We start from the raw sequence: 24,343 nt of genomic DNA on the forward strand, positions 1-24,343 counted from the left end.
GGCCCGCACCCTGCTCAGGTGGAACTTTCCTTAGGGGCCGGGCTGCGGTCTCCGAGCGCCCCGTGCGCCAACATCCCGCTCCCCCAGCGGGAACCGCCGTGCCTCACACCGGCTGCGGAGGGGCGGGCACAGCTCTCGCCGGCCAGGGCCGCCTCAGAAAGGGGCGCGGTGGGGCCGGGCTGGGGCAGCGGAAGGGAAGGAAGGAAAGGAGGAGAAGGGAAAAAGGGCAGGGCAGGAGCTGCGCAGGGCCGGGATCGCGAACAAGATGGCGCCGGCGGTGCGGGGCCTGAAGAGTTTGGTGTGGCAGAGTGAGTGCACGGCTCGCTGCAGCCGTGAGGCAGCCGTGGGGGCTGCTGTTCCCCTCGCTGCTGAGGGCACTACGCTACTACGGCTTTGGGATTACAGTTTTGCCTCGTTCCGAGGCTGGGTGGAACACAGATAGAGGCAGCCCTGCCTGCTCCCGGGGAGGTTAAGGAGAGTCAGCGCGTCAGGGGCTCCCGCTGGGGGGCCCCCGGCTTCGGGGGGGGGGGGGGCTCCCGGTCCCTCGGAGCTGCCGGGGGAACGGAGCTTGTCTGTCAGCGAACGGCAACGTGCGCCTGGCAGGTTTCGGAAGAAAAACTAAATACAAATAAAAACAACCACCGGAGGTATTTTCATTAGTGAGCTGCAAGGTTTTATGGCCGTGCTCGGGAGCAGGTTCTGCCGGTATCGCTCACAAAAAGTGAAGAGGTGATTGCTCGGTGTTTTGCTGGAGGAGGAGGGCTAGCAGTACTTCAGGTGGCGTGAAACTAACCTCAGGAGAAAAGCAAACAGCTGCCTCACGCCAAACTGAGTTGTATTGGGGCTGTTACTGGACAGGCAGCTCAGGCAGCCTGGTGACCGACCGACTGTGGCTAAAATGGAAGGGCCTGTGCCTTCCCTCAGTGTCTTCTGCTGCCACCTGCAAGCTCCTGGCGCTGGTTTCCTTCACTGAATGAAGGAACAGAAAAAGGGGAGAAAGAGGAAAGGTGCATGTTTTTGGAGTGCTCAGTGTTTAAATTACTGACATAAATACCCTAGTTGTTGTAAATAGAGATATTTATTTAGCATTTGAGCTTCAGAAATACCCTCTTTTGCTGCTTTCCTTCTCCTGGGTTGCTCCAAGTTATTTGTGCCTTTGACTGTGACATGACTGATTTTCTTCTGGTGGATACTGAGGTGTTTAGAGAAGAGTTGGGCCTTATAAGGAGGGAACCTGATCAAAGTGCTAGTGTGTTATCAGGGCACACACGAACTTGGGAAAGTGGCATTGCTGGTGTGGATGAGGCTGGAGGGGGGAAAAAAGATTAGCACTGCTTCATAGTTTAATAATAAAACATCTCCTAAAAGTAAAGTTTCCTTTGGAAAGAATTGTTGTTAGATAGCTAGTTACTGTTGTCTTCTCAAGACCACAGCAATTCTGAAATTGATGAACAAGTTTCAGGTGTTTTTAGTGAATTGGCATTTTGTTTATAGGTAATTCAAGGCCAGAAGCGGCAGCTTTGTAATATTTCAGCAAAATGTTTTTAAGGTTGGTTTGTCTGGAAATAATCCATCAGTGATGCTGACATTTCATGTGGCACCTTGTTAACAACGCATATCTTATTCCTGTTCTGTGAATAGGAAAAAAGGTTTAAAAAAATATATAAAAAAAAAGAGTGTTTTATCTGTACTGTGGCATGGTGCTGTTTAAGAGTCTTTGTTCCTTGGGAATGTACATTTCTGTAAGGTGCAATTTAAGACTGAGTCTAAGCAGAAGTGTGTGGAAGAAGTTACCAAAGTTTACAGAGAATAATAAAGAGGGAGGGAGATAAAAGAAAAGCTACTTGTATTTAGGAGACATTAGTTTTTGTGAATGGAGTTAGAAAACTAACCGGATACACACACATGGGTGCAGTGTCTGTAAATAAGGATATTTTCCTCAAGAAATTCTGTCCTTAAAAACTTGTAACAGCTTTAAAATGTGTTCTAGATTTGTATAGTAACATTTTAACCTAGCCATAGATATTTTTATGATTCAGCATTTTTTTTCAGCTTTGTTTTCCCTTACACTTGCTTCTGGTGAAAGCTGCAGTTGTAGTACTTTGAGGAAGTACAGTATGAATGGGTCATTGACTTTGCCAAGGCGTGGTCTGCTTTTTTGTTTGTTTTTGTTTGGCTTTTTTTGCCATATGGCAGTTTAGCAGTCTGATGATCTGTCCGGGTTGTGTCTAGCCTTTTACTTCCTGATCCCCTTAAGTAAAAGGAAAATGCTTTAAACTAATTTAATGTTTTTGGAGAAGCCAGAAGTGGAGACGGTAGTTAAGTGTGAAACTTTTACAAGAACTAAGGAAATGACGCCATAGACAAGAATGGAGCACTACTTATGCATGGCCTTATGATTGTTTTTGTTGCCTTCAGAATACTTACTGGATGCAAATTAGATGATTTTGAGATCCTGTACACCAGTATAGTTTCTTTGGTATTCCAGTTATTTGAGTAAAGTAGTTGCAGGATGGGGATAAAATAAATAGCAGTTGGAAAATATGCTGTATCTGGGAAACTAGTAGCTTGGAATGATTTATTTATTTTTCACAATGGGAGAAAGCTGACTTTTTTTTTTTTGATTACAGAAATTAAGTTTGAGTAAGTTTGAGACAACTGGATTATGCATTTGTATGTTTTGGGTTATTTTATAGGCAAGTAAGTGAAAGCGTCGTAGGAAACAGTATACTTGAGATTTTAGGACTGAGTCAAATTATTAAAAAGATCTCTGTAATGCTAAAGTCTAAGTCTTTGGTAAGAGTGTTCTCAGAAAATACAAAGGCTAATAAATTTTCACGAAGCTGAAGGTTTTTTTCTTATAACTTGTGTAGAAACCCAGAAGAAAATGCAAGAAACATACAAAGTGTGAAAGGGACAGGAAAAAATGTTCCTGTATTACACAACGGCCTCGGGTGTTAGTTTTGGGTATCATAGGTATAGTATCATGCCAAAGGACCTTGAATGTAAATGACGATGGTAATATTTACAAAAACTTAAGAAGTAGATGGACTTTGTTGTATGTGCAGCTACTATTTTGGAGCTCATTGTGATTGTCTCACTTGGCAGGAATCACAAAATGTGTGCTGATTTTGTTAGTCTGTATTTTAGAACTCTGTTTCCCTTACTTTTATATTTGGACTTGGGGAAAAAGGCCTGATGACAGCCATAGTTCTCAGCTTCATCTGAAATTCTGTTCTCTGGGAAGACTTCTTTATTGTTGTGTATATAAAAGTATTGGCTCATCAATTCTCCAAATTTTCTGACTTGTAATTTGTAAATATTACTGCCATGGTCAGATTTGCACTAGAGTGAGGACTGTGCTCTGGAAAGCTGCAGCTCGTAGTTCTGGTGATCTTTAATAGCTGTGGGACATAACTAGATATTGACTCTTACTGCTGACTCCTGTACATGATTTATAATCGACATTTCTCCCAAAGTTGTCATAGCAGGAAAAGTTAATGGATACCTGTTTTAAGGTAACTTTTATTTCCTGATTAAACTGGTATTTTCGTAGTTTTTTTCTGGAATTCTAGAGAAAGAGCAAGGACATGTGAAGTGTACACATATTGGAAAACAGGTCGAACTGTTTGTGAATGTGTTGGTGTAACTACCGTTTCTTAAAGAGTAGCTTAGATTTTTGCATGTGTGCGATCTGATTTATTGAACTAAACCATTCCACTAAATAAAGAAAAAAAAGACAAAATGAAATATTTACGGGCCTATGACTGTTTAGACTGATTTTATGGAGATTCTTGGCATTAGCAGAAACTATTATTTTTTTTAGAACAATTTGATTCTTCTAACGGGAGACATCTCTATTCCTTCTTACAGAGCTGAAATCATCAATATTTGATGACTGCAGGAAAGAGGATGAATGGAAGGTATAGTTCTGTATAAATATCACTTAACGGCTAACTTTTTTCTTAAAATTTTGTTTGCTTTCCAATGGAATTTTAGTTCTGTTAAGTTAGGTCTGTGTAACACACAAAGGAAAATGTAAGGGTTAGCAGAGGAAGAACAAATGGGTAGTTGTCTCAATTCTTTTTTTTTTTGCTAAGTTTAGAAATTCTTCCTGTTTATCTTCACTTTTCTTCTGAATGACTTGCACTTTATTCAGTTCTCTAGAACTCCACGTTGTTTCCTTAATTGCAGTGGTGGCCAGGAGAAAATAATATTGCTGTATGGTATGTGTGGAGCAGGATTCAACAGTATGAGACAGGCTTTGCTCCAGACTCCAGCTCCACCAATGTTTGCTGTTTTCAGTGATAACATCAACAGTAGTAAAAATAATGGGAAAGTACAGCTGAAATGGCCCAGAGAAAATCATCTGATTCAAGTGTTCCATTGTTTTCTGATCTGTAATTTCTATATATCTTCCAGAACAAGTATGACCTATTTCTCACTCCCTCTTGTCCCGTAGTCTGCTGACTGTTGCCTCGTTTTTCTGAATTACCTTTCAGCAGATGCCCTCAAGCAGCCCACAGATACCTGGGTTTCTGTAGATTACCTTTGAAAGGCACTTGACCATATTAATCATCTAATTATTATTTGTCATTCTTGAAAGTTTTGTTTAAAGGATATATTAGAGAGAGCTCCCAAATGAAGGTTCTGCTTTTTCAGTACATGATATATTCTTATGTATATCTTTCCTTTTCTAATTAATGTTTTTTTGTTGTTGTAATTTAAGCCAATTGTTACTGATACTCTTATTTTGGGAAGAAATGCAAACAGACTGTTCTTTTTTTTTTTGCAGCTGACTTTGTGTCTGAAATCCATTGTCATATTTTTTCTTCTTGGGACTAAAATTATGCCAATTAGTTTGACTGACTTAATTTTGATTTTTTTTTTCTTTTTTCAATGAAATCTTTCAAATTCACGTGTGTCTTCTGAGCTGTAGAGAAGTGAAGACATGAGAAAGTACTTAAGGAGTGGTACGAAACACCAGGGAGGTCTTGCATTTTATTGTAAATGGCTCAAGATTGATGTAAGCACAGAATACACAGAGATGGTCAGGAATGGTGAAAGAGCTTGATCACTTGATGAGTCTGAAAGGAAGGAGGCTTGGTTAATTAAGAGAAATTATTATCTCATAAAAATGTTAGAACTGGGCAGGTGGGGTGGGAGGAGAGAACAGCTGCTTAAGCTGTAAAACTGTTTTTAGAATAAGAACAGATACACCTAACAAGGCTGTAGTGTAAATTAGGCAGAATTCAAGACTTGTGTCCAAGTGAAAGTTTTGAGACAAGGGGACAAAGTACCTAAGGTACTAAGGTACTTAAGATGCAGTTCATCTTCTGAAATGCTGTATGTAACATCCTTCTGATGTTATTGGAGATGAATTTCTTCCTTTTCCTACAGCTGCTATATATAGGTGATGAAAGATACAGAATAAAGAAGTGGATTTCAGTGTCAAATTTTCATGGCAAGTTATTCAGGAAATAATATGGTTTTACTACAGCTGATTAATTTATCTAATTGATGTTTTATGTATTTAGATAATTCTTTTAGATGACTATACTACTAAATTACTGTCACTCTGCTGTAAGATGACTGATCTGCTGGCAGAGGGTATCACAGGTAAGCATAGTTCTTTTTAATATACACATTATTATGTCTTGATTTTAAAAAAAGGAAGGAAAGAATGAAGTTGATGGTACCCTCACATAAAACTTTATTTTTTCTTCTCTTCAACAACTAAATTACCATGGGGTATTAGACTAGCAAACTGTGGCTTTTATTATAACCAATAGACAATAACAGAAAACTGATGAGGGGTGTTTGCAAGCAAGTGGATGTGATACAAGAATTTAAATTTGAGTTGTGCAGAAATATTTTGGCCTATTCTCAAAACAAGATAACTTTTACTGAAAAAAAAACAGGAAAAAATGCTTGAAGCGAAGTGATATCAATGATCACTGTTCATGCTGCGTATAGTTTTCTTCTAGGTAAAGTAATCAGGTTGTCACTTTTCCCAGTAGCTTGGAAGTAGTTTCTAGTGGATGTGTTTTTCTCACATGTTCTGGAGTGTCTTTGATGTTCCTTGATGCTTGGTTGCGGCTGTCAAAAGTGAATAAGAGATGGATTGTGATAGATCTGATATACCTGCTTATATTAGGCTTTGTTTTTCTACACGTGTTATGAAAGTATTTTTCCTCTAGTGAACAATTAAAAAACAAACAAACAAAAGCCACAAAACAACAGATGTTTTTCCTACCATAAGCCACTTCTCAATTTTTTTTATTGGCCGTTCTGTAACGCTTTTTAGTATATCATTGTGCCAAAATACTTCTGAAATTAAAACAGATATAAAAAATATCAGTAATTTAGTTTTTCGTTGCCTCTAGTTCTAGATTTTTAGAAACACTTCTGTAAGAGGGCGATACTGAGAATTAGCTTTTTTTCACATAAGTAGCAAGATTGCTTAAAGAAGAGATTACATGATTAGGCTTTTAACTTATAACCTGAAGCTATGAAAATTTGCTCAGTGTTATCTTTTACAATGCGTTTACATGTTCTGAATATTCTGTATAACGTGATTCTTTAGGAAGAATGATAGCAGAGCTGTATACACTGATTTTTTTGAATGTATTTTGATCATAATAAGTACTACTTATCTGTCCTTTGTGAAAAAAATTCAGTAAGCATGCATTCTGTTCATCAATATGAAGCCTTTCCTTTTCAGTGAATACAGTGTTGAAAAGAACCTGTCTTTCCACATCTGACATTATTTATCCTGCTCTTTTCTCCCCCTCAGAATTACTGAGCATCATGAATCTCTCTGCATCCTTGATCTAGTGTATTGTACTACTGTGTACAGTAATGACTTTAATAGACAGAGAAAAGCAAGAGATGAATGAAACTGCTGATTTGTTGAAAACATCTAATTTGTGCCTGCTATTATATTGAAACAGAATAAGTACGCAGGAAAAGGGTGAACAGAAGACAATAGACGATTAGAGTCCAAAATGTTGCCCTCCATGTTTTCATTCTCCCTCTACTTCAATGTACTGGAAAAAGAATAATCTTGCTGAGGCAGTTCTATTGTAAGATATTTCATACTGGGCCCCATAGCTTGAGCATCTTTGTATTGCCCTAATTTTCTGCGTGAGGGCAAGCATTGTATAGAATAGCCAGGAAAATTTAGAGGTAAAACTTGAGTTGACACAAGGGTGCAGGCTGCAAAAGTCTTATGGTAATTTGTTCTATATAACATAATAAATAAATGAATAAAAACAAGACTCTCTAGGCAAAAGATAGATGCTTGGCAGTAATTTTGAGAACAACATCATTAGTCTTTATTACCTCTATACTAAAATATTTGTTTCTTTATTATGAAAGCATAAAGCTCTTAATTTCAAATAGTAGTATTTTTTACTTTGTAGTGGTGGAGAACGTGTATAAAAACCGGGAGCCTGTTCCACACATGAAAGCAATATATTTCATAACTCCGACCAAAAAGGTGCGTATTTTTTTAAAGAAAAAAAGTTCTGCTTTTTCAGTCTGAAAGATTTTGCAATCTTTTTTTCGAGTATTGATATACTGATTAGGACTATGCAGTGTTTTTTTATATTTGTGTGACGCTGCTCTGTGTCATGCTTAACTTGCCCTAATGAAAAGGCAGTGCACTGTCACCACCGATTGAGTTGCAGGTGTGTAGCTTTTGATCAAGGGAGACAATGTTTCATTGTGTAGATTTTGGTAACCTCACTGACAGACACAATGCATCAAATAATGCAATACACTAAACAATGGAATTCAAAGTGATGGCTCTAGTGAGAGATTACAGCTACTTCCTAAAACTTCGTAAGAAGACAAATCGCAGCACTGTTACAGGTGGAAAATGATACAAGTATCCTACTTGGGTTCCCAAAGTAATCTTGGCAGAGGGGTATGGAAAGTCAGTCAGGACTGACTTTTTGTAACTGTTTATTAATGTTGCTTTTGAATAATAATAAAAAAATCTACTCAAGTATTTTATGCGGATTTGCAGCATTCTTAAGTTGGGCTGGGTAACTAAAAGGGTAGGGAGAGAAGCTTTTGGTACTTGAGGAAGGGCAAAAGACTACAGTGATATTTTTCTTCCCCCACAAGTCTGTAGATGGACTTATTGATGACTTCATCAGCAGATCATCAAGCAGATACAAGGCAGCATATGTGTATTTCACTGACTGTAAGTAAGCTTTTATGTTGTAGTCTGACTTTGTTTTGTAAGTAAGTAAGCCTCTTGTCTGTCTTTTCTGTAGGTTAATGCATTAATATTTGGGTCCTGTTTCTCTAGAGAGGTTTTGAGACTCCAGTCATTAACCATCCTTTGGCTGCCAGAACTTGCTCATGATGCTATGGCAATGCTCAGTCATTCCACAAATAAAGTAAAACTATGTACCTCATAAGTAAAACTACTTATAAGTGCACGACGATTTGCTTTGTTGCAAGAATGATGTTTTATAATTTTTTATTGTAGGTATTTCCTATTTCTCCCTTCTATTATTTCTCCCTTGCATGGGAGATGCAAGGCAGATACCAAATGCAAATATGATTAATGTGATTGTGCGTTCCTCCACTGTCACTGTCTGTGACTAAAATGGCATGGAGGGGGGGAAAAAGTAAAGAAACAAAATGTGCTGCTAAGTTGTGGCAGTTTCTGTAGGTGTTGTGGATGATGTCTGTGTGTCTGCTACTTTGGAGTTGCTTTGCCAGCTCAATCTAGCTCTTAGGAAAAAAAGCTCCTGAACCAAAACTCAAATGTAGTTCTTCGGTTGGGTTTTTGTTACTCCAAATCTCAACCATGTTTTGGTGTTTGAATCATACCCTTTTACTCTATATCATGCGTAGCAATTTAGAGTGAAAGAAAAGACAGAATTTCTTTAGTGTTTCTTTAAGGTGTTTGTCAGATTTCCATCATTAAAGTTGCGTTTGCAAACTACTCAAGCTTCTCAGGTGAAGTTCTGTCTCTGTTGAGTGTTTTTGGGAAGATTGTTCTTTGTGTACGACAAGCCACTCCTGTGGGTCTGCTTCTGTCTGGCTGTCACTGACAGGAGCTTAGTAAAGGCTGGTAATTCTTTGTCTCTGTTTTACACTCAAATCACTTTCAGATTTACAGAACCATTTATTTCAAGAATTAGTCTTGTTTCCAGCAGTTAAGTTTTTAGGTGTTTCAGGTTGGTCTCGTTAGTTGCTTTTTCAAGGAACTGTATTTTCTCAGAGCAGTTATCAAATTCATAGCAACATCTCCCAGATTATTTCATTTACTGCTGATGTAACAGTTTTTGGTACTCCTGAAAAAATACTGCTGTGTATTCTCATGTTGCAAATGTGCAAGTTTTCAGTATGAGTATTTGCCAAAATTTCTCTGAGAGAGGGAAATACTTTCTATGGTCACTTTCAAGTCTATATAGTATTTGTCATTAAAATGTTGGTGGTTTTTAGTTCAGTTTCTAGACTGGGATCCAATGTAGCCCGTGAATTTGTCGCAACACGTGAGATCTGTAATTGAATGCTATATTTCTGTTTTTATACTTGATATCTATATAGTGCTTCTTCCTTTAACCTTTTTTGTAGCATGGGAAATGTTTTCTCTCTCCTATATGAAAAAAAAACAGCAGAAATTCTTGCTTTATTATAGTTGATATCCTTCACTGCTGTACACTACTAAAAATTATTATACAAACTCACCTGCCAAAAGCTAGTAAAAATGATCAGCAATGCGTCTTTAAAAAGAGATCTTACATACAAGATATTGGTTGTATGTTTTCTTTCACTACAGGAAGTTTTGGCAACTTTGTTACGTTACTGATAACTGTCTCTCAATTAGCATTGCTTTGAAAGGAGAATAATTGAATGGTGTGGTAAACTGATACATTTAGTGAAAGCCATGGGATCAGAACTCAACCTACAAAGAAGTCGTTCCAGAAGCACATAAATAATTGCAAATACTCATTTTTGGAAAACAAAAAAAATAATGTTAGAGGTTTTCAAGGTTGTAAGTTTATAAATGACTAAAGTAATTGCTGGAATATGCCCAAAAGATTTTGAGTGTGGTATCTTTTTTCCATAGTTTGTCCTGATAACCTCTTCAATAAAATGAAGTCTTCCTGCTCCAAATCAATAAGGAGATGCAAGGAGATCAACATTTCCTTCTTCCCGTATGAGTCTCAGGTAAGTTTCATTCTTTATCTCAACAGCACTTAAGTCTGTATGACTGCTGTTGATGTACTAGAAAATGATTACATAGAAAGTACCTCTTCTATTCTTTTATTGACAAACTGTGAGACCGGTTACCATTTTGATGTGTTTTGAGAGCATTCCCATATTTTTCTGTTGAAAACAAATTCTCCTGTGCTGGAAGAGCATTTACTGGTTGTGTTTGACCTCTTTGCAAGACTCAGAGTCATTAGTCATAAGGTAGAGAACCTTAGTAGAGAGGTCATAAAAGGAATCTGTTCCTTAAGAGAAGGAAGGTATTCTTGTTTGTCTTAAAGCAGTAAATTTTGGTATTTTGATAGACTTAGGTAGGTTGGTATGTAGGAATAGGTAAAATTCCAGAGCTAATTGCTCAGTGAAAACTAGAAATGGGAGAGCAAACTGATGAAGAAAACTGAAGGTGGGGAAAAACAAAACCAAACCCAGCGTCCCTAACAAAAAGGAGGGGAAAAAAATGAGAGCTCTTTTTTTTATTGATAAGGAGACATGGAAACCACCAACCATGGAGTAGATGCCGTGTGAAAGCGCACGATGAGTACTGTGTTGAGAAGCAACTTGTTGCTAATGTATACCATATAAGATAGAGAAAGCTGAAATGCGCTCTGATACTTGCTAATACAGTGAAACACCTAAGCCCTGTCTGCTATTGGGAGTTGCAGAACTAACTGTAAATGATTTTTCAACAAATCTTTCCTGTATCTTTCAAATCTTATATGTCAAATGTAAGAACTCTTGTGTATACTCAATAGCAGGTGAATATAGGAGAGGTTGCTGCCATCCACATAAATTTCCTAATTTAAAGACATGCTCTTTTATTAATAATTTTTTAAAATTGTTATTTAGTTTGAGAAGCCATCACTGTGGATTTGGTTGGTTTAATATTATTATTTATTACATAACTATTACATAACTTTTTAGTAAAGCCTGTAGTTTAACAGATGCTTTGGAAATGTACGATTTATGCCATTTTTTTTTTCTTGGTTGTGCTTTACCTAGGTATTTACTCTCAATGTCCCAGATGCATTCTACCGCTGTTATAGTCCAACTCTGGAAAAGACAAAGGATAAAGATGCTGTAATGGAAACAATGGCTGAACAAATTGTTACTCTGTGTGCCACACTAGAAGAGAATCCAGGAGTACGATGTAAAAGGTGGGGAAAAAATAGTGGTTTGTTTGTGTAGGTGCTTTCACTTTTGGGACTTGCCACGTTGTTTGATAATAGCTTGAAGCTGTAGAATTGTTTCTTTTATTGTGGTTTAATTGATTTTAATCCACAACTCTAATTACAGAAAGGTAGGAATTCGTCAAGTGTATGCAAAACAGTGGATTCTTCCTTTGTGTGTATTCACATACCAGTGCTTACCTTATTATGTTTTGTTATGAATTGCTTGTATTTCAAGTTTGGGCTGTAGGATGATGCTAACATGCTGCCCTCCATTACGCAGAATGTCTAATCAGTCCTATAACAGAGATGCTGCTGTCAGAAGCTTTGTAGCTCCAGTTAAGATCAAGGAATTAATAAATTGCTGAGGCAGATGAGATTAGGAAAGGCAATAATGCTTTTTCTGAATTTCTTCATAGTACGGAAATTGAGAATACTTCTGATGACCTTTGATAGGGAGGACAGGGTAGTAGCTTTGAAATCAAAGTAATCATCTGAAATTACACCCAAGAATGGCATTCTAATATTCTTAAGGAGAGTAATGAGGCAATAATTGCTTGACTGTGGGTGTGTTTTCTTGTTTTTCTTCTGTTCTCTTTTTCTTTTCCAAAACGGTATGAAACTTTTTTGAGGTTTGACCACAGATTTATTCTGTGACCTTATACTTAAATTTTTGGGAAGCTTCGTGATTGAAATATTATTGAAAATAATTGAAAAATGTGTCATGCGTTGCAGTAAGGCATATCCAAGGTGTATTGGACCTGCTCCTAGTATTGGACCTACCCTAGTTTGTTGAACTGCATGTGTTGTATTTGCTTGTTGATTTGATATTCATCTGTAATAAGCTTCATGCACCAAAAATTTTAGGGTTTCTGTGTAGAGGCATCAGGGACTTGGTCTTGTGCTTTCCTGACTTGCAATATTCACTTCTAAAACTGAACTCAAGTTTCTTTTAATGGAAAAATGTAACTTTTGTCTCTATCTCTTTGCTAGTTATAAAAGACTTCTGTGGTATATTGGAAGCAAAGACAAATAAGTGATTAAAAAAAAAAAAAGTAAATTCTTAGATTTCTTTTCCAGTTGTTAATTTAAATGTGTAGCTGCCTGAAAATTTGGCAGTGAGACTTTTCTCCTCGTGATGTTTTGAAGAGTGTCTTAATGTCTACTACGAGCAGTGCCCTGCCTAGGCCACAGTGCCATCTGGCTTTGCAGATGACTTGTTCCTTTGCATGTCTATACTTATCTGAAAAGCCTGGGGGTTGTGGACGTTGCTAGAGGTAATAATGTGCACTTCCTAGATTGGGTTTTGCCTAAAACATTAGTCAAGCTGGTTGTAACATTTCTGTAAGAAAAATAATTTGGAAAGTAGGCAAAGGTAATGGTGGGCTATTTAAACAGTAGCTTCAGGCTCTTGACCAGGTGGTGGTTCTGGGCAAAAGTGTGTGTCTCCCACCTTTTGAGAATTTTTGGTGCTGGGTAATAGGACAGCTTATGCCGATCTTCTGAGTGACACTGTTCCTACTGTCCGAAGTACCTGAAGCATGAAAAGAGTGGAATTATAATATCAGAGTGAAAACATAATGGAAATACTTAGAATGGTGTACAGAAACTGCATGTAAAACCAGGGAATTGGTCTAAGGAGATCTTTGTTTTAAAGGTAGCATTTTAATGTTTTGATTAAGAAACTAAGCTACTTTAATTTCCTATTTTCCCAGCATGCCATCAGATAATGCCAGCAAACTTGCACACCTTGTTGAAAAATATCTTGAAGACTACTACAAAACTGATGAGAAAAGCCAAATAAAGGTAGAAAATGAACTAAAATGTTTGCTTTTTTTTTTTGCAAGTGCGCTTAAAAAAAAACAAAAACAACTTTTCGGAGTATGTTTTGTAAATAGTTCTACAAAACCGGGTTTTATTCCTTTAAGTAAAGGCAACTAGTTGCCACTTAGCTGTTTGTATATAAGCCTCTTGGAAGAGGTAGCAAGTTAAGTAAATACAATTTGTGTTATTGTACAAACTAACTGTATGTGGAAAATTGGCCCTATGATGATGTAGCGGATGATACAGACATGAAGAAAAGTTGATAACTTCTATGTTAATATCTTTCATAGGTCTGCGAGTAAAAGGGACTTCAATGCATATATGAAATGGCCCCCTTTAAGGGCTCTTTTTCCACGGAGCCTTTCACATAAATAATGTTTCTGATCTGTTGCTACATCATGGGCAGTAGCCTAAACACAAAAGTATGCGGTAAAGGATTTGTGACATTCCACTCTGCTACAGAAATAAATGTACCTGATGCTACTGCTACTGTACTAAAGCCCAAAATGGAACTTTGAGCTGAATGTTTGGAGGCCTTAGTGCAGATTTTTTTTATGTATGGCAGCACAGTATAGATAATCCACTCTGAAATAAAAGCAATGTACATATTTATGAATAGGTAATGAGAGGCCTTAAAAGCTTTTTTTTAAAGCATTTTTATTTTCTTTTGATTAGGTGAGGTGAATGTAATGCAGTGGTCCTAAGATCATTGCGTTAAGATTACTATTTAAAAGCATTGTGTTCTGATTATCATTTAAATATTTGTTTCTGTTTATGTTGATAAACATTTGGACCCTATTTTTTTCAGTTATGGAGAATTCCTCAAGCAATAGGATAGGTTTTTTTCCAAGAATGTGTGCAGTGATGTAATTTACTGTAAATAGATTTAAGATGCATTGATTTTGTACTGTGCATCTTATCTTTACACTTTTGTGATGGATTTCTAGGCTAAAACCCACTCACAATTAATAATAATTGATCGTGGCTTTGACCCAGTATCAACTGTACTTCATGAACTCACGTTCCAGGCAATGGCATACGATCTGCTACCAATTGAAAATGATACTTACAAGCAAGTACTTTTTCTTTTTAATCTAAACACTTTATTCATGAAAATATATACAGAATTGTTGAGCTGAATTGCACTGTAGGTATTTTTAAGGTGTTTTTAATATGTAAGGGTTGCTTTAGTTATTAGTCTTTCCTCTTGAATTTGCAATTTTTTTTGTTAACTTCCTCATTTAGTTGAGATTAGGTAGGGACTAATTAATGTTTTTGCTAAATTTGACTTTGACACATTATTTTTAGTTGTCTGCTTAAGTAATCTCTCTTTCTAATGTTTTCAACCTTTGTGCTAGACTTGTATCAAGGCACTGGTAGGGCACATTCAGATTCCTGGCTTCTGTTAAGATAAACAAGACCAGTAATAGGATAATAATTCTGGAGAAAAAGCTTTTTTTCTTTTTCCAGAAGACTTACTTTTATAGTTCGTCACTTAATTTGTGTAGTTGTTGTAAACTTGCATGTTTCTACCCCAAATAGACATTTAGGTAAGCCGTGTTCAGTTTATATGCATTGTTTAATCACTAATTGGAATAATGACATTGTTTTGAGTATGGTACTTTGCTGTTGGATTGTTCTGACACCAAAGATTTTGGTAAGACTTTTCTTTTTGATGACTGCTTCTTGGAACAATGTGGCAATTTGACCTGATTTGCTATAGTCAAACAGGAATGCTCATTGGAAACACTGAGTATTTTCATATAACATAGAATTTTGCAAATCTGAAATTTGTTGGGTATGGGAATATAGCAGAGTACGTTTTCTAAGTAGAGTCATGATCCAACTTTTACAATTAATCTTTTTTTTCTATTTTTCTGCATTCTGGTTTCACACCTTATCTGTGAGTTTCTGTAACTGGAAGTGTTATATAGTAAGATTATTTTGTTACGTAGATTGATTTGTGTTAGTAGAAAAGTAATAGTTGAAAGTAATAGTCTGTAATGCTGTGAAGCATGTTACTTGTATATGTGAAATAATTTGTCATGCCTTGTCTGTTCTGTGTGTGAATGGGACTTAATTTGGGGACTAAGATTCTTGATTTTTCCCTCAGAGTTACAGAATGTTTTATAGTAGGTAGAAAAAGCTGTGCTTTGCTATATCAATGTGTATTATTTCACACACAATTTAAATTTGAAGCTGAAGGGAAATTTATTTTAGAAGCTGAAAAGAAATTGAGGTGCATATAAATATATGGTTGAAACTGGAGTTACTATTGGTTTAAAAGAATATCCAGAAGGAATCGCCCCTAAGAATCATTCTAAAATTCATCTCCTCCTTGTGTATTCTAAGATGTAATCTGTATAAAGCTTACATAAATTGCATTCTCTGTAAGACCATAGCTGGACTTGCAAATGAAAACCTGTGTACATTGCTGCTATTACCATGTATGTTGGTTAAACGATAACAATTAATAATCTAGCAAGTTATTAGAAAGAAGAGAGAGAAAAAAAAGCAAAACAACCTGTCATTCAAATCCTCTTTTTGAAGGTACAAAACAGATGGACCAGCTGGGAAGGAAAAGGAAGCAATTCTGGAGGAAGATGATGAGCTCTGGGTGAAGATTCGGCACAAGCATATTGCAGATGTGATAGAGTATGTGAATCAGTTAACAAATTGTTAAATGCAAGTTATAAATGTTTCTTCGAGGGGTATATGTCTCACGAACTGTCAAGGAAGTAGGAGTATAGGGAGTAATAAAAATAGCTTATCATAGAGAAGGTCTTAAGATTTAAGAACTGTGACGCTGTTGCATTTCATTATTTATTTCATCATTTTTATGCAGGGAAATACCAAAACTGTTGAAAGAAGTTTCATCAAAAAAGAAAGCAACAGAAGGAAAAGTAAGTTGTTTAGTGCTGTTTTTCCTGGTAATTGAATTTTCAGGTGATCAGATCTATGTAATTTATGGATCCACTAGACAAACGTAAATATACACATACAAACCTATACCAATTGCAATGTTTGAAAAATGCAAAGCTGCAACAGGAAGGGAAATACCAGTGTCTAATACTGGGGGGGGGTGGAAAAATAAACTTCTATTGTTTCTTCACAGTTATCGTTATCCAGTTTGGCTCAATTGATGAAAAAGATGCCACACTATCGTAAAGAGATTACTAGGGTAAGGGGTATTTCGTAAGTACAGCTCAGTGCTAAATAATTTATGCATTATAATTGTGTTGTTGATGTTTAGATTTATTCACTCGTTATTGTGTTGAACGTGCTATATAACTTTTCTTCAATTTATGTTCAACTGCTGTAAATTTTTGAGAAGAAAACTTGTTTCCAGGTGTTTCATTTAAATACATAAAAATGCTGAACTCTAAACTGTGTGTGCTTTAAGGACTGAAGATATAAGAGTAATGTTCTAGAAAGTATTGGGGGGGGGATCAATCTTTAAGTGAAGGGTAAAATATGGAAAATGCATGATGGTTCTGAATATTGGTGAAAGACTGAGTTTTGTAACCAAGAAAAATGATTGATCTGTTTAAAATAAAAAAAACATTCTATGAAAACGGATTTTTTTTCTTCTAGCAAGTTGTCCATCTTAACTTAGCAGAAGATTGCATGAGCAAGTTCAAGCCTAATATAGAAAGGCTTTGTAAAACTGAACAGGTATGTTTAAAACAAAAAAACAACCCCACAAAACTACTGCAAATGCAACTTTTTTGCTGGCAGGAATAGGTGCTTGATTTTAACTGACAAAGCTAGTCTCTTGTGTTTTTTTTCTTTCTCTGCAGTCACTTTTTGAGGTAGTAATATTGGAACTAAGTGAGATATACAAGACTCTTACTCTGCCAATTAAAGAGTTGTTATTAGAGTCTGTTTTTCTTTAAATTTGGCTGATCTGTATAAAGATAATCTTTGAATTTTCTTGATTCAAATCTCCTATGAAGTTGCCTTACTATTTCTGCTGAAGGAAGCCCTTTTTAAAAGTCTGGGAAAAGCACCTGCTTAGTTGAGACATTGCAGTTGTACTACTAATCTCAAGTTCAACATTCATATTATTATGAATTCTAGGTAACTTGACAGGATATAATAGTATTTTTGAATTAATATTTTATAACAGTTTTGAGGTATAGAATATCTTTATTTTGGAGGGAGAGAGGAATACAACTGTTTTTATTGTAGCCTGGATTGAGGCTAGCAGTTGAAATCTGACAGAGCTCTTGTCCAAAATAACAATACAACAAAGACTGTAGCTGCTTGCATTTGAGCTGTTGGTTTATCCCTCTTATATAGATGTCTTTGATCGTCTTATGAGAATTTGAATCTGTTTGCCTAAACTGTATTCTTGCAGCTTTTTCAAAGTCCATTGCAAACTTTATTCAAACAATATAAAATGTCTAAAAGCATTATATAGTATAGTATAGTACATCACTATTGAAATAGTTGTCTAAAATTTTTCATATGGAGTTTAAATTGATGCAGCTTTTTTTCTTGAAGCCTCTATTATCATAAAAATATATTTCAGAACAAACAAAACAGTTTTTCTTAAATGGGTACTCGCTGAAATGATTTATTTGGTTTTTAATTTAGGACTTGGCTCTTGGAACTGATGCAGAAGGTCAAAAAGTGAAAGACTTGATGAGAGTCCTCCTGCCAGTTCTGCTCAACAAAAGTCATGACAACTATGACAAAATTAGAGCTATTCTCCTGTATATCTTCAGCACAAATGGTATGTTAAGCTGCCCTGATTTTTGTCTCGGTGCTATGGACTTCAACTCAAATCTTGTGAAAGAGTCCAGTATTTTAACTAACTCGAGCATATGTGTCAGTTGATGGTCAAATTTAAAAGAAGTCTATCTCTGTAACTTCTCTTCCCTCAGATTGGTAGTAAAGATAGTATTGATAAAGAAACAAGAGGTTCAATAGAAGCACAGATCCATACCCTGTTTTAGCATCATTCCTGTGCTTGAATGTTTGTAACAATTTTTCTCCTTTTCACACAATGTTGAAGCTGTTAAGGGAACCTGAAAATGAAGTCAATGGGGGAGAATCTGTACTAAAAAAAAAAGAGGAAACTATCAGAATGTGGGTCTAAGGAATCTGTAACAATATTGAGTTCTGTTCTCAAAAATGGACTGTTAAACTTTTATGCTAAAATATAGGATTATGTTAAACACACAGTAGTGTATTGGCCAACGAAATAAAAAGAAGAAAAAAATCCTGGACTAAATAATAACAGCCCAGAATGTGTGAGACAAAATTGGTCTCATTGCATTGACAAAGTCACAAAGTCACGTGGTAACTAAGTTGTATATTTTTCTTATATCAAAGGAACTACCCAGGAGAACTTGGACAAGCTGATCCAGAATGTACAAATAGAAAGTGATAGTGATATGATAAGAAACTGGAAATACCTTGGTGTGCCTATCATCTCTTCAGTAAGTTTTTTTTTTTGTTTTGTTTTTTTTAATCTCCTACCATCCAAGCACTTGTCTACAGCTCTTTCAGCAACTCTTAGCAGTATTGACCGGGTCCTTTTTTGGAAGGAGGCAATTACTAGTCATTCCTATTTTCATGATGTGTCTAGGAGGTAAATCCTTTAAACAATTAACTTGAGTACTTCTCAAAGAGATGTCTATAATGTTCCCTTGTAACATCATCAGATGGTGATGCTAGCTGGTTGGTTTGGGGAAGCACTAATTTATTCAGTTCCTTGCCTCTGAAAGGTGTGTTTTAGTGTATCCTGGATTCTACAGGTAATCATACCTGTGGAATGATTATCAATCATACTGTGGTATCACCGTAACTGATGATAATTTCTTTAAAATTTCCTGCTGATTTTTTTTTCTCCCACCTGCTGTGAACTGGGAATAAGTTTCAAAAAAACGCAAATGTACTGTATAATACATCTATGGTTTTGAAAATCTCTTCAGTCTGCTGTTCAGCAACATAAACAAACAAGAAGGGACCGTTCTTCAGAAGAAACTTTTCAACTCTCTAGGTGGACGCCTGTTATCAAAGATGTTATGGAGGTAATTTTGACCAAGTAATTATTTCATGGGTGCAGTGCAGGAATATATCCAAGTGTGCACTTGTATTCCATCTTTTGAAATTTTATAGTATTTTAATTCTATTAAATACTTCTGTTGGTAAAGCAATCAATTCTAGTCTGTTTATAATATAGGCAATTAGAGTGCTGTATGTTGTTAATTCTACTTACTGGAGGTTGGTTTAAGATTAAAGCAAACCAAAGTGAATGTCTTTTTTTTTTTTATTTTGAGCTGCTTGTCCTGTCACTGGTAATATTTAGTGTATTCTAAAGATCTGGATATTACCTCCTTCTTTGTTATTTTTGTTTTCTTCTAATAGGTCTTCAAGCTGTAATGCAAATCTAAGTTGCATCTGGTAGAAGCCAGAAAATCTTACTTGGCAGAAGTTGCTGCTCTATTCTTAAATCTCCTCCTAAGCATCAGTCTGTCACTGATGTCAGATGGAATAGTGAGCTTACTGGATCTTTGGTCTGACTGAATGCACTCATTTTTAGAGTTTTCGTGACTTTGATAATTTAATAACTGGATGTGCCTTCAGGAGACCATGAATTCTCTTATATAGTCCTCTAGAGAAATGAGATAAGTTAGAGTAATTGCAGATGAAAAACTGCTAGTGATATCTGAGCAGTTAAATCACTATCATTTTGAGAAAGAAAGCACGTGTATTCCCATTCCTTATGATTTACAGAAGTCTTGTAATTACTTTTAGTATTATGTGGTCTAGTGTTCTGGTATGCAAGAACACTGTTTTGGGGATGCTGGTTGCTACTGGTTGTTCTAAGAAATTATATGTGCTGTCATTAAATGTCAGTTAGACGTCCTTACTGGAAGTTGAAACCTGTTGAGCTTTGGTTCTCCATGGTTGTTTAAAATGGGTTTTTGTTTTGCCCTTCAGGATGCTATAGAAAACAAACTAGATTCAAAAGACTGGCCCTATTGTTCCCAGTGTCCACCTACCTGGAATGGTTCAGGAGCAGTAAGGTAAACTGGTTAATATCTTGAGATACAATGTTCCTGTTTCTCAATATTTTTGTCACGTGTGTTGTAAAGCATTACAGAAGTGCACTTTCTAAGTGGTAAAATGATTTATACGTGGTTATGTAATGTTAAGGTGTAAAACCGTAATTTTTAACTCATCTAAAACACCCTGAACTTGATTGTTAGTTTAGTAAATCTTCTTAGTCCTGCATGGCTGCTTGTGTAGAGTATCTCCTTTTTGCTTCTAATTTAGAAATAGCATTTCGATATTCCTAGAATGAGAAGCTTAAACCACTGAGCTTTTTAGTGTGAAGTAGTTTTAAGAATGTGTTATCAGTATACTGATAATTTGAATCTGCAATTAGTATATATGTTAGAAAAAGTATGTTTTATTTTTTCATCTTTCCTAGCTATGTGAATCTTACTTGATAACAGCTAAATATAGCTATTTTTAGTTATATTCTATTCATGTATGGACAATAAAATACTTGAGATTTTAGCTTTTTCAAATGAACTCTTGTGAAAGTTTTCCCTGTAATTGTTAGCATGCAGAATGAAGCTTCTTCATAGAGAAGCTTTGTACAAGATTTTTGCTTTGTATTTATTTTCCCTTTTGATATCTGAATAGTTTCTATAATGTACTAACTTGCTTTCTTAGAAACTCTTTTAGTTATTAAATTTTTTTTGCTGTGTGAACTGCATGACAGAAGTGATTACTGCTCATTGTGTCATTTTTACCAAAAATTAATCCATAAAACTGTATAAATGTCATCTTATGAAATATTTTGCAGTGCTCGCCAGAAACCTAAAGCTAGTTATCAAGATGAGCGAAAGAGTAGTGCAAGACTGATTGTATTTGTGATTGGAGGAATTACATATTCTGAGATGCGCAGTGCTTACGAAGTTTCTCAAGCCTACAAGTCTTGCGAAGTTATCATTGGTAAGCCTGTCCTGGGGCCAGGGTGATACGTAGAGATTTACTTTAGACAAGAGTATGTAGTCTAAAGATGCGTTTCTGTAAAAACGTAAGCATCTTTTTCTTTTCCAAAGTTGATTCAGTAAACTAATACTATAGCCAATGTATCTTTTAAAACTAGATGTTTAAACTGAGAAGTTACTGCTATGCTGAAAACTACAGAAGGATCATCATGAATTAAATCAGAGAAATGTATTATTAAAGTAGTCTGATGTGTAGCAAAAAATATTAAATAGATCTATATTTCCCTGCATTACACTGTCTCCTCACAAACTCATGCATCTGCCTGTGCTTTACCTGCAGCTACAATTTATTATTTTGGTTAATTTTGTAAGTAGTAGGAAAGCTGGTAGAATAGTGCAAAAGTAATTGCTTCTTGTGGGAGAAAGGAGAAACAATTATTCCTTTTCTTTATTTTTAAAAGTTTTTTTCCAAGTGTAGCTAAGTCTGTTCTACAACATCTTGCAGTTCTTGTCGTGTTTTTTTTTAGAAAATTTAAACAAAACACACCATGTTTAATAGCATTTTCTCTAAAAATTAGTGATCTCCCTAATCTTCTTAGGATTCTGCAGTGTGTAAATGCATGAATCACTAGCAGGAGTAATAATCCCTCTGTTAATACCTAGAGGCAGCAAATGCTTTTTCTATTATCTGCTGTGTTCCAGATAATCATTTATTGCTATTTAAATTTAAGTGCTAAAACACTTGGGTATATGATATATCAAAACAAAAATCCAAGGTTTAGAACCCTACCAGAGACCTGTATCCATCTGCAGTAGCAACTGTTGTCTGGGTGCGGGGACATCTAAAGCATCCTAAATTGCTTGAGATGCCTGTGTTTTGGCAACTAAACTTTAGGCCTGAGTGTCAGAAAGGATTTAATCCTATATACTGTCATTTAAATAAGACTCTTCCCTAAAGCAGTAACAACCTTGACTCTGAGAACTAGAATCTGCTATTATTATTTTTTTCTTTTGGTTGCTGCTCTTGTTAGTGGTGATTGAGGTAGGTTTATCACCGGTGTTGAGTTGCAATTGGAAGACAAGGACAAGAGGAATGTGGTTTGGCAAGACTGTTTCTTCATCGAAGGCTTGTTTACAAAACTGTGTCAGGTCACTTCCGTTGTAATTTCTGGCACTAACTTCAGCATCATCTTCCTTTTTTCATTTAGAAGTGATTCTTGTAGCTTTGCATATAATCCTGCTTTCTGAGGGAAGGTGTTAACATTTCCATGCTGCCTACTGCAAGATGAAAACCTTTCTCAATTTTGAATTGAGAATTCAAGGAATACTAGCCTGTACAGGTTGACACTGCTAAAACTCAAGGTTTGAGACAGCCCTAATCTTAAATGGTTAAGATTTTCCTTTATAACTGCAGGGTGACCCTTCAAGGCAGAAGTTATATCACTCCATGAGAATCAGAGAAGTAACAGTAGTGTGCTCTTGAAGAACAGTATGGATTTTCTTTGCTGCTCCAAATTTGCAATTTGTTGTGAAAATTTTTAAAAAATGTTGGTTGGTAAAAGCTAACTTTCTCTAACCATTATTTGTATGGAGAACTGTTTGTGGTAATCCTTAATGCAGACGACTTCTCGATTTTTTTTTTTTTTTAGGATAAAGCCTCTCATTAACTCACCCTTCCACAGAACGGGCAGATTTCTTGCAGTTTGGGACAATTGCAGAGTGAAAGGGGACTAGGTTCAAGGCTGTGTTTCAAACCAGACAGAGCAGGGACTTGAAACTGGTGTCCTAAGTAAGAGTACTAGGGATGTGGTCTTTGTCCTCCCCTCTTTGCTTCTCCATACTCTCCTGGTCCCAAAATACTTGTAGCCTTTGTTTAACTGGGGCAAGGGGCAGAGCAAGGACAACGATTTTTTTCTGGTTGTCCACAGTGTGTGGGAGGAGGACACTTCCCTCTTAGGCCTTCCTAATCATGGCAGTTAGAGTTATACATTATGTAACACATGAAAACATTTGGAACTGTTTTTCTGTGTGTGTAAATATATTTTTAATGACTGCAAAGCGTAACTATTAACTTCATCAGTCTGAAATTTGTTTGCTTTGTCAGGTTCTACACATATTTTGACACCTAGAAGACTACTGGATGAAGTAAAGAGCCTTAGTAAACCCAAGGATACGGTCTGCGTTAAGGATGAATAGAAATGGTGATGTGTTAGGAAAAGACAAATAGTATGTACACGTTCTCATACAACTGACTTTTGCAAATACTGTACTGGGATACTACATGGACTAATGGAATGTCATTTATAATCTGAAGTTGCTGCTTTTTGGGGGGAGTAGAAGGCAGAGAAAGGGGAAAAAGAATAACACGTTTCTTAGGTTGTATTTAGTATAGGCAGTGGTACACTGTAAGTGCCTTTTCAAAAGGGCATGTTCATCCCTAACAAGTTATGGTAAAAGTTATCATGATTATATATATACTCCAACTGTTTTTGAAAACTGTGAAACCTTTCTATAATAGTTTATTTCTAAAAATCACTGAATTAAAGACTCTAGGTTCTGAGGTAGAGGCTTCAGAAGAAAGCTGTAAATACAAGTTCGTTAAAAAAAATATATGTATATTTCATAAAAGTGCAATGTCTCTAACTTCTCTGTAAAATAATTTTAAATGCATGTCATTATGAAAAATTATTTTTTTTCTGGGTGGTTGTGGGTAAGGTAGAAATCCAGTCATGGACATATTGAGCACTTAATTTCAATAAATAACATTAGAGAAATGCTGTCAATTGTGGACTGAAGTACACTTTAAGCATATACTTATCTCTAAAGCTTTCCAAAAATAGTTTCTTACAGACTTGCTTATGATTGTGTCTACGTAGCGCGTCTGTTTTATAAATGGAATTGCCTATAATAGTGTTTTGCAAGCTCCCATGTAATTTTAAAAATTGTAAGCTTCAATTTTTTTTTTGGAGGGGGAGGGGAAGATGAGAGAGAAAAAGAGGGGAAGCAGCCAAATCTTTGGCAGGGCTTAGTAATGAAAAGAAAAAAGCAAACCAAACAACAAAACCTGATGCATTCAAGAAGTTCATGTGGTTTTATTTTTGGTAACTTATTAAGAAAGAAATACATCAGTTTGTGATG

At 36.0% G+C, this 24,343-nt stretch overlaps 1 protein-coding gene across 1 annotated transcript; it reads left to right on the top strand.

Annotated features, from left to right (window-relative positions):
• Positions 1–111: 111 nt before the first annotated feature.
• On the top strand, positions 112–23,979 carry STXBP3 (syntaxin binding protein 3). The gene is made up of 19 exons (XM_040566167.1): positions 112–308; positions 3,874–3,923; positions 5,538–5,619; positions 7,425–7,501; positions 8,134–8,212; positions 10,097–10,197; positions 11,239–11,393; positions 13,121–13,211; positions 14,177–14,301; positions 15,780–15,884; positions 16,075–16,132; positions 16,345–16,410; positions 16,824–16,904; positions 17,829–17,967; positions 18,570–18,676; positions 19,172–19,270; positions 20,184–20,269; positions 21,058–21,206; positions 23,310–23,979. Exons 1-19 carry the CDS (start codon positions 266–268, stop codon positions 23,399–23,401), a joined length of 1,785 nt encoding a protein of 594 aa, XP_040422101.1. The 5' UTR covers positions 112–265; the 3' UTR covers positions 23,402–23,979.
• The last annotated feature ends 364 nt before the right edge of the window (positions 23,980–24,343 follow it).

The sequence above is a fragment of the Cygnus olor genome, chromosome 8, assembly GCF_009769625.2.
Source record: "Cygnus olor isolate bCygOlo1 chromosome 8, bCygOlo1.pri.v2, whole genome shotgun sequence".
NCBI classification, from domain to species: Eukaryota; Metazoa; Chordata; class Aves; order Anseriformes; family Anatidae; genus Cygnus; species Cygnus olor.

Bases quoted from the DNA above. Each gene is read 5' to 3' on its own strand.
- STXBP3 (XM_040566167.1), top strand. From the start codon at position 266: ATGGCGCCGGCGGTGCGGGGCCTGAAGAGTTTGGTGTGGCAGA. The intron at 14,302-15,779 runs GCAAGTACTTTT...CTCTTTTTGAAG, and splicing joins ATTGAAAATGATACTTACAA to GTACAAAACAGATGGACCAG. The intron at 21,207-23,309 runs GTAAGCCTGTCC...TTGCTTTGTCAG, and splicing joins GTCTTGCGAAGTTATCATTG to GTTCTACACATATTTTGACA.